The sequence below is a fragment of the Rhinopithecus bieti genome, unplaced genomic scaffold (assembly GCF_001698545.2).
Source record: "Rhinopithecus bieti isolate Rb0 unplaced genomic scaffold, ASM169854v2 scaffold_12049, whole genome shotgun sequence".
In the NCBI taxonomy this organism is placed as follows: domain Eukaryota; kingdom Metazoa; phylum Chordata; class Mammalia; order Primates; family Cercopithecidae; genus Rhinopithecus; species Rhinopithecus bieti.
The window spans coordinates 971,610-989,366 of NW_016807278.1; the positions used below are offsets into that span (position 1 = coordinate 971,610).

Below are 17,757 nucleotides of genomic sequence, written 5' to 3' on the forward strand. Positions count from 1 at the left end.
GAACCCAGCTATTCTTTGTCATCAATCAAAGCAACAGAAGAAAGAATTGACCCTAAATTGCAGCAGAATTTAGGCTAGATAGAAATCAGAAACAGTACAGGCATATCAGGACATGGGTTTCTATAGGACAGTGATTCTTCCCCAACTTTAGGACACTGCCATTAACTGGTAAATTTGTGATATAACTCTAGATGACAGCTTTGTTACAGTGAAGAGTCTTATCCAACACATGCCCTCTTCAGCTCCAACTTCTTAACGTGGAGGTCATGGAAGGGGTCTTTAATAGGTCTTTAGAGGATCCATGAACTCCCTGAAATGGTGCACAGATTTTGTATGATCATTTTCCTGAGAGAGGGACCATGCTTTTGTCAAATTCCCAAAGGGATCACTTGAGGCCAAAAAGGTATAGAACCACTGCGCTGGTCCCTGCTCAGTTTATGGAATCATTTCTCTGACCAGATCTCTGCTTGTACAATAGGAGGGAGAACTGGGCTAAATTCCTTGAGTTCTTGGGTCTTACCATTAAGAGACAGTTGCACTTCAGTTTACTTCTTTCTCTCCTCGGTTTTTCTCCAATTAAGGAGGCTTAAAAGTATCCACAGTATCCACAAATTGCCCATTTGAGGCTTGAAAAGGACAAAAGGAATGGGTTTGAAAATGTGTGTGTGACGCCTCCTACCGTCTGTTATCAGGCCCTATAAATAGGCCTTTATGCTCATAAGTAAACTCCTTAATTTCACTAATCCTATCTCTACCGGCATGAGCATATGAAACTAGGAAAGGGATTTCCAGAAATTGAGCCTAAACAGGACCCTGTTAAAGCCTTTGGCCTGCCAGAGTCTGATTGAGGGATTATGATCTGTACAGTAGTAATGAACTATGGTCCTTATGGGAATACAAGTAAAATATAGCACTGTGCAAAGTTCTTTTGCAAACTTGATTTGTTTTGCACGATCTTGGAGGGAGCGGAGGCTAAGAAAGGTCATGTCCTGCCTTGTTGATCTCTGCTGAAGACACAAAGCCAGTAAGTGGTAGGGCTGGGTCTAAAATGAACATCTATCCTTGATTGTGGTTTGACCCACAGTTCTGCCATGACCCAGTGCTGTCCAGACCTGTGCATTGAGTGTTTTTCCAGTAATGGTGACACATTTGCACTGAGTCATCTTCCCTCTTCCCCTGTGAATAGCATAGGGACATGTTCAAAGGCAGAGTAGAGTCAGACTCTGTAACAGGTTCTTTTTCCTATGTGCTAAGTCAAATAATCTGTATCAATGTCAAACATACAACTTTGAATTTATTAACCCTATGCCGTAACCATATGAGTTTCAGTGAAAAGCAGAAACTGCTTCATTTTTAGACTTTGGCAAAATCGTTGAAAGATACATTTCTTGGAGGTCTAGGTGAACAGAAATGTTACAAATGTGCCCCATTCTTGGGCAATTTTAAGGATGCTTGTTGGACATTCATTCATTCTTTGGGCCCTATTTATTGCATTCTATGTGATCAATACTGGAAGGCAGGCAAGAATTTCTTTGTAATAACTTTAGTGTGGTTATTTCCATAATTACTGAGATGTTCCTTTGATGAAGGTCAGAGAACTCAAGTGAAAGGACTGTTTTGGTCATTTCATCTAGCCCCCTTCCTCCAGGTGAAGTGATCTTAAACCTTTACAGATCTATTCGTTTTCGACCTTATTTTAAAATAATTCCAGAAGTAGAAGAATTGTGGCTCAGCTCAGTAGCCTGTCCTGGTGTCAAATCACCCTTAGCTCCAGAAGGCTTTCCTCTTTCCCAAACATCAGCATCTCTGCCTGCAATCAGGCTCTTTGACTCTCCTGCTCCCCGGAGACATGGAACAGCTGGTCACCCAAGCAGCGCCCTCCCGCCTACGCATTTGGACAATTTTCTCCAGATTATTTGAACAATAGCCTTCATTCCTCTGCTCACTGGCAAAAGAAAATCTGACTCCACTAGGAAGCACGTGATCATGTCCGTTCTCACCCTCTCTCCCCCACTCCCAATGGCTGTAAGATGGTGAAGTTCAAGGGAGACATTTCTAACATGAGTCATTTTTGCAACAGGCTTTTATTACTTTTTTTTAAAACCCATATAAGAAAGACATTTAAAAAGAAAATATCCTGGAAACAAACACTTACACGCTGAGCAACACAACCAGAGAAGGCACTACCAGCAGTTACTCCCACCTCTGGGAGGGAAGGGGTACTCGATACTATACTTTTTTCAGAGGTTTAGACCTCAGCATAGGCTGGGTCTAACTGTGCTTTAGTAAAATCTGAATTGTCCAATAATTTTCTCATTTCATAAACACCCTTATCTCTTTATATATAGCTATATGCCTTTATGTGTATATATACGTGACTTTTTTTTTTTTTCCTTCTCAAAAATAAAATAGCCATCCCCATAGAGGGAGGTTCTCAGCAGCATTCACAGCGGTTGCAGCAGGAGCCATGCCTTCTATTAATGTTAGAGACATGCAGGACGAAGGAAAATGACTGTCTACCTGCTCCCTTTAATATACAGCAGGGAGAGAGTTTTTAGAGGGAGGGACGTGATAAGGCTGAGCATGAGATGGCTAACCAGGGTTTTTGTGGTTTAAAAAAATCTTAGAGTTGCGAGCTTGTGTTGCCTTTGCAGCTCTGGAGACTATGCACAGTTTATACGACGAAGGGTCAGCATTCCGTCTGGGATCAGTGGCAGTATGGACTCAGCCTGGGTCAGGGAGGGAACTTCTGAAGCTACACGAACAAGCTTGGGCTTGAACCAACCCAAGAGGGACTTGGGAAGGCAGAGGATAGCAAAGAAATGGTTTCTCAGAGGCTGGATTGGAAAACCAGCCCTGCTTTGAAAATTACAAGTCCTTCTCCCTCTGCATTGGAGTGTCTCTGCAGTCCTGGCTGCTTGTTGGAATGGTTTGACTAATTTATTTTAGGATTCAGCCTAAACAAGAAGCCAGTGAAATGTAGAGTCAGGAATCTGATCCTCCCTGTCAGTGTGGTCTGGTATCACTGATTGGAGTCAAAACGCAGGCACCCAGATGGGAGGGAGGTCTGTGACCCTCAACCCATACTGAATGCGGACTTTCCTGGCCTTGTCTCCCACACCGCCACCATTGTCCACTTCCTGGCAGGAGGAGCCAGCAGCAGAGCTTCAGGCAAACTTGCCCCGCTTCTATTTCTCTCTGAAAACAAAAAGGCACTAAGGTCGACGGGGAGGCCAGGCCCACTGGCTCTCTGAGCGCAGTGCTGGGGCTGGCCCATGCTTCAAAACAGAAAGGACTCCAAGTTGGCCGAATTGGAGGCTCCCCTCTCTGTAATCAAGGCAACTCCTTGGGCAGCACCTGGAGATCCCAGAGTCCCAGTGGGAGGAGGGAGGCAGTGCTGGAGGCCGATGGGGAACCCAAGCAGTCCAGGCCCTCCTCTGCTCTCTAGCTGGGGAAGGCTGAAGACAGCTTGGACACGTTTCTCTGCATCTCTTTTTGGCTTTCTGTTACTGTCTGATTTCCATACTTAGCAGGAGACTTTGTAAATGGTCAGTGGCTGGCTTCCCTTTGGGGAAACACATGAGGATGATGACAACATTAAATTCAAATTTGTAACTTAAAAACAAACAGTTTGTTGACAAAGATGTGACTAAGTACCACACATACGCAGATACATGCCTTTGGGTTTCCATGTGCAATGTGGGCCTGGGCCAGGGCCAGAGCCAGGGCCAGGGCAGGTTGCAGCTTCTCTGGAGATCTCTGAGCCAGCCTCAGCTTTGGTGCTCCTTACCCTGAGCATCTGGGGCCAGTAGCTTTATAAACTTCCCTTAAGTGTGAACAACAGGCACCTTGGGGCCACGGGAACAGTCCTTTTATAAGCATTATCCTGCTTTCAGGGGCTTAGCTCAGACCTGCAAAAGGAATGTGCTACAACTTTTCACTCATAAATAAAGGTACTGTAGGTGGCAAATAAGAGAACTCAAAGAATAATCAAAGCCAGAGAAAGAACACACCGCTCTAAAACCTTTCTTCCTTCCTTTGCTGGCTGGTGTGAGGTTCCAGTTTGGTGAGAAGAGAGGCAGCTATTTGGTTGATGAAAGGCTTGCAGATCGAGAGAGGACGTCGGCTGTTTGTTTCACATGAGTTCTGATCCTTGGCAGAGTCTGTGGTGGGGCACAGCCTGGGGGCGGGCACAGCTGAACCCCCGTGCAAACACTTGTCCATGGAAGAGACTTTTGCCACAGCTGGAACTGCTGGGCAGGCACGAATGCACCTGCCAGAGGTGTCCTGAGAAAAAGTGTCTGTTGCAAAATAATAATTAATAATACAAATAAATCTGAGTGCACCAGGAGAGGAAGCAGGACCGGTTACCCAGGTTTGCCCTGGGATTCTCTTAAGGCTTCCTCCAGTTTCTGCCTAAACTTGTCATACTTCTTTTGCACTTGTTGGATTTTGTCCTGCTCCTCTTTTTCCAGGATTGTTAGGAAGTTCTGAAGTTCAGGGATGGAGAAGGCATCCCACTGTGAGGCGAGAGGGAGATTTGTGGGAAGAAACAAGAGGAGACGGGTTAGAAGTTGACATGACCCAAGGGGCCCTGCTGCCTTCTCCTTCCCAGTTCACATCTGTGATTCACACACAGTTCGCTACTGAACAGACTGAATCAGGAAAGCTTGGGCTTTGCATGCCTGTCATAGCAGCAGCAAAATTCCAAATGCTGGCATCTCATGCCAGTCTGTGAACCATGTTTTCATTCTGAACTTCAGTAATCTTAAGTTTCTGTGTAGCAGCTGAGATCTCAACAGTGATGCTGGAACCACCCAGGCTGCCAACATGCAGACCCTCAGAAAGCAGGTGGAGGAGTGGAACGTGGACTCGGGAGACCGGGGTTGGGCCTGACTCCACCTCTCCCCAGTGGTGTGACCTGTTGGTCATTCTCAGGCCATGGGTGGCACCGGCCTTGTTTTACCCCAGTTTATGCCACAAGACTGCACACTGGTTAGCTCCCCTTGGGGATGGAGGTCAGTATTCAAGAAAAGGGAGGACAAATGGCTCAAAAACGTCTATACCCAGTGGAGCCCAGAGATGGAGCTTGGTAGGCCTCAGGCCATTTTGAAGCAAAAACAGCCTGGGCCTGAGCACAGGAAGTTTCTTGGTCTCCCTCCTCCCTGAGTTTTCAGAAATAAAGCATGTGAAATCCTTTCTTTCCACAGGCCTTGCCACACACAGGCCCTAACATGCTACCCCAGGGTGCTCAGAGTCCTGGCTAAAACACTGACCCTCAGGGCCATCACCCACCCCTGCTCAATCTCTCAGCAGTCATCTTCCTGCCCCTGCTGCGTGGCTCCCACCTATGTGGGGTAGTTAGAACAATGCCCACCTGCACCCACCCAGGGTGCCCTAAGGGCTGGGTTTGCACAGGGGGTCCAGACCTACCTCCACCTCTCCAGTTTCATTCTCCTTTAGCACAAAGCTGAGGACCTCGGTGTCAGGCCCAGCAAGCAGGCGCAGGTAGAGGGGGCGGTCAGCAATGGAGAGTTTCTGGAAGAGCACTGCAAACCAAGAGAGGGGGCTGGGAGCTCATCCCAGAAAAGAAGGGCGGGGCCCAGGCTTTGGGGAAAGGATTGGAAACGTAGAGGTGGGTTACATACAACTGGAAGTAGACAGAGGGGCCTTTTAATGAAATGAACATGGCAGTCATGAACAGGGCAATAACCTTTTATGTTGGGTGTCTGCTCAGAGTTTAAAGCATGATTCCATTCACATCATCTCCTGAAAGATTAGGAACAGTGGGGCAGATTCCTCCCATTGCACAGATCAGGAAATGGGAGCCTAGGGTGTGGTTTTCCTGAAGTCACATGCAGAGTCAGGGACACAGTGAGCTGCCCTGTCAAGCTCGCTCCCTGCCTGGATTCCACAGATCTGAACACCACATGGACAGCTGGATCCCTGGTGCTCAGGAGAAGCCCACAGCTCCCACCCAAGGCCGGCAGGAGTTTTAGTGGGTGGGCTTGGACACAGGTAGGAAGGGAACGGTCTGGTTGGGTGCACTCTTTCTCCTACCTTGTCCGTCCTTGTGTGTCCGCTTAAAAAGTGCAAACTTCTGGGGATTGTCCACAACCATGAACTTCTTGAGCAGCCCCTGGATGACCTCACTGACGGTGGTGGTGCTGCTGATGTGCAGCTGCTTGATGGCATCTAGGGGCAGGTAGAAGGACGTCCGCTTGTCCGTGGTGGCTGCCAGGTTCACATCCTTGATGGCATCATAGATGGACTGGGGCCGGATCCCAGCAGGCACCGTCACAGGCCGCCGGAGTTTCAGATGCACTTTGATGAAACCCGTGTAGGTGCCGTCTTCACTCTGCCAGCGAGGGCATGTCATAAGGCGTCAGAGCCGTCCATCTTGCATGATCATATCTGCCACTTGGGACCATTGCCCCAGCAGCACCCACCTATCTCCTTGAGTTCTTTCCTGCCTCTGCTGACCTGGGAGAGCTGGAGGAAGAAGCAGAGATCCCTTTCCCCATAGTGGGCTGGGAGAAGACCCTCAGGATCCAGCTACCAGAGAGGACCTGTGGGGCTGCAGTGGCTTTCCCTCCCAGGAGGCTCAGGCCAGCTCCCCCAGACCTCCTGCATCCAGTTGCCTTTGGTGAGTCCCCATTGTAAGAGGCAGGGTGTGGGGTAGCCACTCTACTTTGTACCCCTGAACCAGGCAGGAAGCAGGAAGGCTCTATAATGAGGGCCTTGGGGAACGAGCACACTAGATTTCCGCCTGCATCTCTTTACTAAGAAACAGCCTTTAAGACTTAATCCCAGGTCCATTTGTGACTGGATTTTCTGGTGCTCCATCTGGCTGAACCCCGAAGAGCCAGTTGATGCCAGCCACCAGCAGGGGGCAGTTTTTCTACCTTCTCCCCTCCCTATTGAAGACAGCCTTTCCCAACCGGGTGCTAAGTTGGGTGCCCTCCTCTGTCTGAGACAGTATGTCCCTCTCTCACAATCAAAGGGGTAGGAAGGGGAGCAGCTAAGTCCCATTGTCTTGGATCCCTGGGGGCCAAGCAATACCGAGCCCTTGGTCATTATGTATCATTTAATCACTTAGTTTACACTGAAGCTCAGAGAAGTTAAAAGAGCTTCCCAAAGTCACAAGCAAAAAATGAAAGGGTCAGATCTATTTCCCTAAAGCACATGGAGGCCACTGAAGGCTCTGGCTATCACCCTTCCAGACCCCTGAGGCCTCTGGAGGCCAGAGGAAAGGAAGGGAACTGCCAGGGAGTAGCCACAGAATTTAGTAGCCACAGAATTTAGAGCGAGGTCTGAGGTGCCAAACCCAAAGCGGGTGGTGGAGCAGGGACCAGGTTGAGGGCAGGCGGGCACTTACCAGCTTCATGCCCAGGCAGTTCTTCTCTCGCGTGTTGTAGCTGTCAATCTTCTGCTTGATCTCCTGCAGTGTGGGTGGGCGCTGTGTCTCCTCCACAGGTTTACAGACATTCTGGAAGAGACACAGAAGTGGAAGTGGATGAGTAGTGGTTCTCAGGGTGAGAAAGGGAACAACCACGCCCTCCCCAAAGCCTCTCTAACCAAGAAGTGAGCACCAGCCCTGCAGAGTGGAACTAACTGCACAGACTCAGAGTGAGACAATGAGAGGTCAAATCGCAGCTGTGCCAGTGTCTAGCCAGCCCTCCTGGGGAAGTAACTCAGATTTCTCTAAGCCTCAGTCTCCTCCTCTGTGGAATGGGAACAATACCTACTGCACAGGCTTGTCTTGAGATAAGTGTGAAAGTGTCTGGCACTCAGGCACTGACTATGAATCTGGCGAGCGAGCAGAGCCACATTTGCTTACGGAGGGCTGCTATGGAAAAGATGCTTCTTTGATGCTATGGGAGATGCAAAGAAATACAAGCCATGGTCTGTCTCCTCAAGGAAGTAACACAGCTGGAGGGACAGGCATCTACCCGTGGTGCCAGTATATACTGCTGATCGGAAAGACAAGAATTCTCTTAGATCCCAAGGACCAAGAACCTATGGAGACCAGTTCAGGCCCCACATCACTTGCCACAGTGCTTTTCACATAGCAAGAAGTAAATATTTGTCAAATGAATGAGTGAACCGGCAGGGATGAAGGGCTGTAGCTGTCTACCATAACAGAGGAGATAAACCGCTACTGGGCACAGGGACACCTAGAATTTACTTAGCACCTCCTCTGTGCCAAGTACTTGGCATACATTCTCTCATTTGATTCTCACAAACCAGAAGTCTGCAGGATAGTTTATTATCCCATCTTATAGGTGAGACTATTGAGACTAAGAGAAGTTTAGCAACTTGCCTCACGCCCTACAGTCAGTATGTACAGAACGAAACAGAAATTCCAGGTCTGTCCCGGTGTGTTCCTCCTGCGAGACCACGTGTTCGTTCTTCTGATATGTTCCCAGATGCCCTCCTCCTCCCACCCCCTGGGAAGGATAAATGAAGAATGAATTTGAGGAGATTGAGGTCAATGGCCCTCACCTTGTAGAGAGAATACAGGGGTGAATTCTGGTGTTGAAGCCACTGTCTCTCAGTCAGTTCTCTGGATCTCTCTCAAGTTCACTGTTACCCACCTCCCGGTTTTATCTTCACACTGTCCCTGAGTGGCCGGGAGTGCGGGAACTGGTTGGTCAGAACCCACCCAGAATTTGCTTGATGTTAGAAGTGTAGAAGACTTGGGGTGGATCAGGATTCTCCTTTGGCAAATGAGGAAACTGAGGCCCAGAGAGGGATGACTCTGACACCATCTGACACTGTCCTGTGGGTGTCTGGGTTTGGCTGGGGAATTTCACAGCTGCCGTGACATCACACCACCACCCCATGGAACACAATAGGGCACCCGTGACTGAGCTTTGCCCTACCTTCCTCCCTTCAGCAAGCCATGTGGGAGACACACCATCCTGAACAACCTGCCATCACTTCCTTCTCCCACTTTCCAATCCCACAGAACCAATACAATGTCAGGCTCTGGCTGCCAAGAGGAGCTGGCATGGCTCCAGCCTCTCACCTCCAACCCCTCAGCATAGCTGGCTGACTTCCTTCCTTCTTTCCTTCCTTCCTTCCTTCCTTCCTTCCTTCCTTCCTTCCTCCCCTCCTCTTTGCTTTATTTTTCTTTGCTTTGCTTTCTTTTCTTTTCTTTTCTCTTCTCTTCTTTTCTCTTCTTTTCGAGATGGAGTCTCTCTCTGTCACCCAGGCTGGAATGCAGTGGCACGATCTTGGCTCACTGCAACCTCTGCCTCCCAGGTTCGATTCTCCTGCCTCAGCCTCCCAAGTAGCTAGGATTACAGGTGCATGCCACCATGCCCAGCTAATTTTTGTATCTTTAGTAGAGACGGGGTTTCACTATATTGGCCAGGCTGGTGTCAAACTCCTGACCTCAAGTGATCTACCCGCCTTGGCCTCCCAAAGTGCTGGCATTACAGGTGTGAGCCACCACGCCCAGCTTCTGACATCCTCTTTCCATCATGGCATCATTCCCTGGCCTGTCTGCTCCCGCTGTACTCTCCCCAAGGGAAGTAACAGCCTGTGCTGGGTACTTTCACATACCTTCTCTCACATACTACATAGGTCATTCTTATTTCACGGATTACAAAACTGAGGCTCAGTTTAAGAAACATGCCTGTGGTTCACTGCTAGTAAGAGGCTAAGTAGGAACTGGAATCAAATCCATCTAAGGCCCATGTTCTTCTCAATTCACATGTAGCCACCATGGGATGGCATCTTTTGCTGAAGGGGCCGGCCTGCCATGCCGATAACGATCACTGAAACTCCGTGCTGCAGGGCTGGGATGAGCAGCTGTTAAACCAAAGCCTGTAAGTTACCTGATCTGTGAAATGTTCATCTAAGATGAGTCTAAGCAGAAGGTCAGGCCCCAGAGGCACCATGTCACCTGTGAAGGTGGGAAGGAAGGACTTCTAACTCGAGTTGAGATGCAGCCACCAGGATGCAGGGCCCAGCCTTCTCCTGCGTGCCTTCCCAGGTCTCTGGAACTGAACACTGATGCTGTTGCAGACCACCCAAAGGCAAGCAGCCCTGGCCATCTCCACTTGCCAGAGGTGAATAGCAAGTAATGTGAGCCTCACAGACTCTCTTCATTCACTGTCAGTCCATTAACCCGGGACTCTCACAGTGAAACCTCTCATTCCTCATCCCTTCCTTTGGGTAGCTCCCAGAGCTCCCTACCCTCAGTCTTTGCCAGCTGAGCACGTGTCTGTGGGACCAGATGTGCCTGACCCTGGCCCTACCCCTATCTCACCTTCCCTTTGGGAGCTTCCAATTGGAAAGATCCCGTTGTCTGGTTACCATTATACACTCAGTCTGTCTCTGACGCATGTAGGCTGTTGCTCCTCAGGAGGTAATAGCTTTCTCATACTTGTCTATAAAAAAGAATTAAGTGATGGAAAGAAAATTGTAGAAGCTCCGGAAAGATCTCCTCTCATAGTTTCCAACCAAGCTAGAGCCATTTCCCCGTAAGAAAAGGCAGCTGTGCTATGGCTTTCAAACCAGTCTCACTGATTTTCAATACAGTGAGAAGCAAAGCTGCCTTAGCCTAGGGTTTCTTCTTCCTGTTCCCCTTTTCTTCAGCAGATAGACCCATCTATCTCTCCCTTTCCCACCACAAACACGGGGAAGTGACGAAAGTGGCCACAGGCACCTCTGCCTTCCAGGGCTGACGCAAAAGACGGCAGTCCTGACCTCACCATTCTGAGGCCTGGCCCTCTGGCTGGTGATGGGGAGCCCTGTCTGGGAGTGCCAGGAGCCCTGTGTGTAGCCAGCACTACGAATGTCACAGCCATGGAATGTCAGCACCCAGGTCTGGGATGGCTGCTGCCCACAAAAACATCTGGCAGACAAGATGTGACCCAAGGACCAAATGAATCACCTCCTGAAGTAGGTCAGCCAGCCACAGCCACAAGGGCTCATGGATCCTTTTTCCACCCAAGAGATGGCGTATCCTCTAGACCAGTCGTTCTTAAATTTGTCTGCACAGTGCGATCATCTGGGGGATCTTTAGAAACTTAGCTGCCTGGGCTTTATCCCTGGAGATTCTGATTTAATTGGTCTGGGATGCAGTCTGGGCATCATCAAAATTTTAAAAATCTCCCAGTTGATTTTAATTCGCAGCAACATTTGAAAAGAACTAAAATAGACCCATCACAACAATTCCAGACCTCAAGGGTATTCATCCAGCTGCAGAATTAACACTTGGTGCCAAGAAACACACAAACACCCCAAAGGTTTACCTAACAGGCACTATCTGCCATGTGAGCAAGATCGATACTATAGCAATCGTCAGAGGATGAGAAAAAGACTCTGATTTCTATTCACCTGCCAGATTCTTAAGCCTTCAAAGTGAAGGATCTGTCCACGGGTACAAAGCGAGAAACCAAGCAGACAGTTTTGTCTCTTGGGGTGGCCCAAGACAGAGACAGAATAGGGAACTCTGTTATGATTTAACAAAGATAGACATTGGCATGTGAGGTGTCTCTCCTGGGGGGCTCACACATCTCGGTGCATCTGGCATGGAATTCATCTGCTCCGATTAAGCCCCTGGCATTGGTGGCAGATGGCTGAGCTGTTCCCAATGCACTTGGCATGTCCAGGGCACTGGTGAAAAATAGGTTTGTGCTCACATGTCCTATGCCATGGAAAAGGGCGATGTCCTCTTTTAGCTCTGGAGGTGACTGGGGAACAGCCAAGTAAAGAGGCTGGGTGCTGGGGGTTCAGAGCGCCCCCCCCCCCCCCCCCCACCTCTCTGAGTGATTCTCTAATGCTTCCATTTAAATATTCTAAACAAAATAAGGAGGACCATACCCCTGTCGTCTGGGGCCTAACTCAGAGCAGATTTGCCCTAAGCTGTTTTTCTTTATTTTATCACTAAAGCAACAGCAACAAAACCCTACTTCTGCATTCTAATCAATGACATAAGTAATCTTAATTTTGGTGAGTGGGAGTGACCTAATGAGAGGCTCTGAGTGAGTCACATGACTTCTGGTATTCCCAGGTGGGCACGGGGCACCCAGGAATGCTGCAGCAATGAGAGGGGGTTCCCCAGGATGAGGGTGGGCTGAGGAGGACGTGTGTCCCACCCGCGGTCCTGCAGCTATTATACACATTCGTGCCTACTTTTTCTTAACCAAAATCACAAACCTCATTTTGTTAAAAATTTCACTCTCCCTCTTTTTAAATTTGTCAGTCTTTCCTCCTCCTGGCCCACGATTTGAGTCATCTCACGCCTGTCTGCCCATCAGAAGTCGCTTCATTTGTCAAGCCTTTCCTGATCACTCCAGCCCTGAATGATGATGACGATGATGATGATGATGACTCACTACAGCCGATATGTACCACGCACTATTCTACTCACCTAGCTTGTATTAGCTAATTTCTTCATCACAGCAAATGTATCACAAAAAAATACTATTATGATGCTCATTTTACCATCAAGGAAAGTGAGCCACAGTGAGGTTAAAGCTAACCTACATCTAAAGGCAACACTGTACTATCTGGCACTTAAGTGTGCATCTGCTTACACACACACACACTTACTTTTTTTTTTTTTTTGAGATGTCTCGCTCTGTCACCCAGGCGAGAGTGCACTGGTGCAATCATAGCTCACTGCAGCCTTGACCTCTTAGGCTCAAGTGACCCTCCTGCCTCAGCCTCCCATGTAGCTGGGACTACAAGCATGTGCCACACTTCTGGCTAATGTTTTTATTTTTTGTAGAAATGAGGTGCCTTGCTATGTTGCCCAGGCTGGTCTCAAACTCCTGGCCTCAAGCAATACTCTCACTTCAGCCTCACAAAGTGGCAGGATTATAGGCATGAGCCACTGCGCCTGGCTACTTACATTAACCTCCAAGTAGACTCATCCGTCTCAGGTCTTCTTTCCAACTAGACTAAAGCTCTTTAATGACTTACATCATACTTCAATTTGTTCTCTGTGCCTGGTGGCTCTGAGCATGAGGCAAATAGGAAATACTTGCTCAAGAACCTTCAATGATCCACTATTGCCTACAGTGGACAAAAAAGGTCTTAATTTCTCTTAGGAATTACAGTGCAGTGAGCCTTGGATTTCCATTTAGACTGAGTTCTGTGAGAGAAGCACCCATGCCTGTCTTGCCCTCTGTGGTGTCCCAGATCCCAGTACCAGCTTGACCCATAGTAAGGGTTCAGTACCTGCAGGATGAACACAAGTGTGTGTTTGGCTTCTAACTCCCATGACTAACGACGTGATCTTGAGAAAGTCAGATAATCTTTAAGCCTCAGTTTCTCCATCTATAAATTTGGGATAAAAATCCCTTATTGTCTCACAGGATTTATATGAAGGTAAAAATCAAATGAGATAATGGGTACAAAAGTGTTTTGAAAATCACCAGACCTATCCAAAGGCATGTATGGTGACTATCATCCCAGGAAAACAAAGCTCTACCCCTCTGAGCCAAATTCAGTTTTCATTTTCCTTGAGTCCTTCTTCTGACTGGCCACAAGCCCACAGAGTTTTTTCATTCCTTTCTCTGCACCAGTGGTTGGCAAACTTTTTCTGTAAAGGGCCGGACAGTAAATACATTAGGTTTTGCAGGCCATGCAGTCTGTTGCCACTATTCAACTCTACTATTGTAGCACAAAAGCAGCTGCTGTATGAGTGACTGGGTTCTAGTAAAACTTTATGTATGGACCGGACATGGTGGCTCACACCTATAATCCCAGCACTTTGAGAGGCCAAGGCAGGATGATTGCTTGAGCCCAGGAGTTTGAGACCAATCTGGGCAACACAGTGAGACCTTGTCTCTACAAAAAAATGCAGAAATTAGCTGGGCGTAGTGAAGTGCACCTGTGCACCTGTAGTCCCAGCCAGCTACTCAGGAGGCTGAGGTGAGAGAATGACTTGAGCCCCTACTAGGAGTTCAAGGCTGCAGTGAGCCATGATTGTGCCACTGCACTCTAGCCTGGGGGACAGAGCAAGACCCTGTCTCAAAAACAAAACAAACTTTATTTATGGAACCTGGCCATGGGCAGCAGTTTGCTCTACACTGTTGTTTGTGCAGAGTCCCCTGCCTAGAATACTATTAGCCCTAGTTTTGTCTTCTCTATGTAGTTTCCCAATGCAATTTCTCCAGTCTATAGCCATCTCTCCATCCTCTCTCTTAATATACCAGATCCCTGGCATTTTGATTCCCACATGGAGAAAGGTAATCACAGTTTTGTCCTGGTCTCTTTCTTTTTCCTGAATCATACTTCCTATGTTTCCTGTGTATTTCCTCACACCACCAGTTAATGGGCCTTTGTAACTTCACTCTCATTTCATGGACACTTTTCACAAGTAAACAAAGGCTTGGGCACTTCCCTGGATTTTGCTTACTTTCCTCCATTCTGCGATGAGGAGGCAACAAAGCTGGCTGGGGTAGGAATGCAGGTAGATGGCTAGGCTCACTCCCTGGTTCTGTGACTCACTCCCAAACACCAGCCCCATGGCCTCAAAGCCTCAGATTCCCATTGCAGCAAAAGTACAAATTACCATTGTCACAGCTCTCTGCAGCTGCTAGCTAATGTTAAATCCATACTGCAAGAGCCTATAGAGGTGATTTCAGAGCCTGTATGGCTACAATTGGCATCTAATTATATGCTGCCTTTTATTGTTTAATGATTGTTTCACATGTTAATCCCATTTCCCCAGTGAGATGCTCTCTGGAGGGAGACAGACATTAGTTTGGTGCCTAAGCTTTTTGGCACCCCGCTTGGCTGAAACCTGGGCCGAACTTTAAGTAGGTGTCAGATAAATACCTGTTGATTGGGTAGCAGGGGAGAGCAAGACAGCCTAGGGAGTCTCAGGTCAGAGCCCACCCCAGACCCCTAGGTCCAGGAGCACCTCACACTCAGCTGCACCCTGAGGGTCTGATGCCAAGAACACACATGAGGCTTTGGACTTTGGCTTTAGCCCTATGGCTCAGCTCTTGGCAGCTGGCTGATGAGAACAAATGCAAGACCATCAAATGACCTGTGACCTCTGGGGAGTTACTTCCCTTCTCAGGGCCTCAGTTTCCTTATCTGTGAAATCATGAAGCGATACTGGAGAAGCTCTAAGGCCCCCTTCGCAGGACTAAGATTTTACACATAAGATAGGGTGTGTTTTTTTTCATCATTGCTTCCTCTTCTATTTCAGAGAATTGGGTGTGGAGATGGGGGCCTCTTGGAGGCTAGCTAGCATGGCTGAATGGCAGCAGGAGTAACCAATCTAAAGGAGCACGAAGAACATTTCTAACCATCACGACTTTACTTTTTCACTGCTCACCACTTTTCTGTATTGTCAGCAAGACTCTGTCTTAGTTAAGCCCAAGCCAGTCTATGCATTCTTAACACACACAACTCAAGAAAACAAAACAAAAAATACCCCGGAAGCCATTCACCATGAGCCTTTGCCACATTTCCTCTTTCTCAGCTCTTAGCAAATCTGTTAGCAGCAATTCTTTTGCCCTTGGAAGGAAGCCATCTCCAGGCTTAAGTCAGGGAGGAAAGCCTCAGGCCCCTCCTACAGGAAAATGTCCATCTTCAGCTGCCTTCCAGACCCCAAACACCCAGTGCTTCTGTTGGGCCTGCCCTAGATAGGAACCTCTGCAGGTAAGGGGCAGACACCCATCTGTCTGGGCTGGATTTGGAATACCCTGCTCAATGTCCAAACCACATTCAAAGGTGAGGTCAGGAGTTCAAGAGCAGCCTGGGCAATATAATGAAACCCTGCCTCTTCTAATAAATAAATAAATAAATAAATAAATAAATAAATAAGCAGGGCATAGTGGCATGCGCCTATAATCCCAGCTACTTGGGAGGTTGAGGCAGGAGAATCGCTTGAACCTGGGAGGCAGAGGTTGCAGTGAGCCAAGATCGTGCCACTGCACCCCAGCCTGGGTGACAGAGCGAGACTCTGTCTCAAAAAGAAGAAAAAAGTCATTAGTCCCTCTGTGATGGTCTCAACCAAATGAGAAAGAGGAATCCCTATGGGGCCTCACTGCAGGGCCCCCTCCCAGGTCTTCAGAGGCCTGTGTTCTGAAATGGACTCCACAGACCCACTCACGGCAGTGAAGGGGTTGATTTCCACAGGTCCCTCTATGGCACTGTCCATTGTCCCAAAAATAAAAGGGTTGGGAACTCCTGAACTGTGTTCTCTAATAGGTTATTTGCAGCAGAGCAGGGAAGGGGCTTTAGCATGGAGCTTCTGCTCCATGTGGAATTTGAGCAGCTCTGGTAGGATGTATTAGCAGAGGGAAAAAAGAGGTGGGGGGTGGAGGTTGAGAATGGAGAGAGACTCATGTCCCCAAAGACAAAAACGTGGAGCAGATGGTCAATGTCAACAGTCTGCCAGTAGTAACTGAATGAATTGCCTATGGGTGAGGATCATGAAAGGCACCTTGGGAGATGACGCAGATGTGGTTTGACCCTGTCCTTGGGAGTCTGCAGGTGACCTGAGAAGGGAAGACAGAGATGCATACGCTGTGGCACACCAGAGCAAGTACAGTGCGATCTGGGACAAAAAGCCTCAGGCAGCCCAGATCAGGCCACTCCAGCAGACTCCCCCCATTGCCAGCACACCCCAGAGCCTGGGCACAGGGTCCCCTGCTCTTTGAGGTGACCATCTCAGTCTCTGCACAGCTCAGCTAGAGTGGGTCAGCAGCTCAGCTAGAGTGGGTCACACCAGGGAACAGTAGCTCCCTTACGGGGACCTAGGTTCAAGTCCCTGCAGGGCCTCATTATAATATTAAAAATCGCCAGTAGCCAGGCACTGCCCTGAAGGGTTCAAGGTCCTGATCTCATTTAATCCCTTAAATAACAAGAAAGATGCTGTTACTCTTCACCATTAGACTGTGCTGCCTTGTATGCTGGGCCACAAGTGGCCTGTGCTGGCCATGCCCTTGGTCTTCTGTAAACTTGATCAAGTCCACCTCATTAAGACTCAGATTTCTATTTTGTTTTTTTAAGAGATGGGGCTCTCACTATATTGCCCAGGCTGGTCTCAAACTCCTGGTCTCAAGTGATCCTCCTGCTTTGACCTCCCAAAGGGCTGGAATTACAGGCGTGAGCCACTGTGCTTGGCTACTTATATTAACCTCCAAGTAGACCATCCATCTCAGGCCTTCTTCCCAACTAGACTAAAGCTCTTTGATGACTTACATCCACTGCTACTTCTTCTCTATGCCTGGTGGCTCTGAGCATGAGGCAAATAGGAAATACTTGCTCAAGAACCTTCAATGGTTCTTGAGGTCTTAATTTCTCCTAAGAATTACAGTGCAGTGAGCCTTGGATTTCCATTTAGACTGAGTTCTGTGAGAGAAGCACCCACGCCTGTCTTGCCCTCTATGGCGTCCCAGATCCCAGTGCTAGCTTGACATACAGCAGAGGTTCAGTAAATATCTGCAGGATGAACACGAGTGTGTGTTTGGCTTCTGACTCCTATTACTAGCTACATGATCTTGAGAAAGTCAGAAAATCTCTGTGCCTCAGTTTCTTCATCTATAAATTTGGGATAAAAATCCTTTATTGCCTCACAGGATTGATGTGAAGGTAAAAAGCAATCCTCCCACCTTGGCTTCCAAAAGTGCTGGGATTACAGGCGTGAGCCACCACACCTAGCCTGATTTCTTTGTGAAATGCAGTTTATACATTTATTGTGAAGATGAAATGAGATCTCAGGCCTGAATGTGCTTAGCACAATGTAAGAACACAGTAAGCACTCCATAAATG

At 48.2% G+C, this 17,757-nt stretch overlaps 2 protein-coding genes across 3 annotated transcripts in view; one reads left to right on the forward strand and one right to left on the reverse strand.

The window, feature by feature from the left end:
- Positions 1-12,520, forward strand: part of EIF2D (eukaryotic translation initiation factor 2D) — a 33,860-nt gene extending 21,340 nt beyond the window's left edge. The window contains exons 15-16 of the mRNA XM_017880905.1: positions 9,728-9,836; positions 12,221-12,520. Coding sequence (XP_017736394.1) covers positions 9,728-9,789 — 62 coding nt within the window. The 3' untranslated portion in view covers positions 9,790-9,836; positions 12,221-12,520. The remainder of the gene's footprint in view (positions 1-9,727; positions 9,837-12,220) is intronic.
- RASSF5 (Ras association domain family member 5) overlaps positions 2,066-17,757 on the reverse strand; it is a 74,095-nt gene continuing 58,403 nt past the window's right edge. For both annotated transcript variants that reach the window (XM_017880908.1, XM_017880909.1), the window contains 4 exons: positions 7,379-7,489; positions 6,061-6,358; positions 5,434-5,549; positions 2,066-4,520 (listed from right to left, as the gene is read on the reverse strand). In XM_017880908.1, coding sequence (XP_017736397.1) covers positions 4,368-4,520; positions 5,434-5,549; positions 6,061-6,358; positions 7,379-7,489 — 678 coding nt within the window. In that variant the 3' untranslated portion in view covers positions 2,066-4,367. The remainder of the gene's footprint in view (positions 4,521-5,433; positions 5,550-6,060; positions 6,359-7,378; positions 7,490-17,757) is intronic.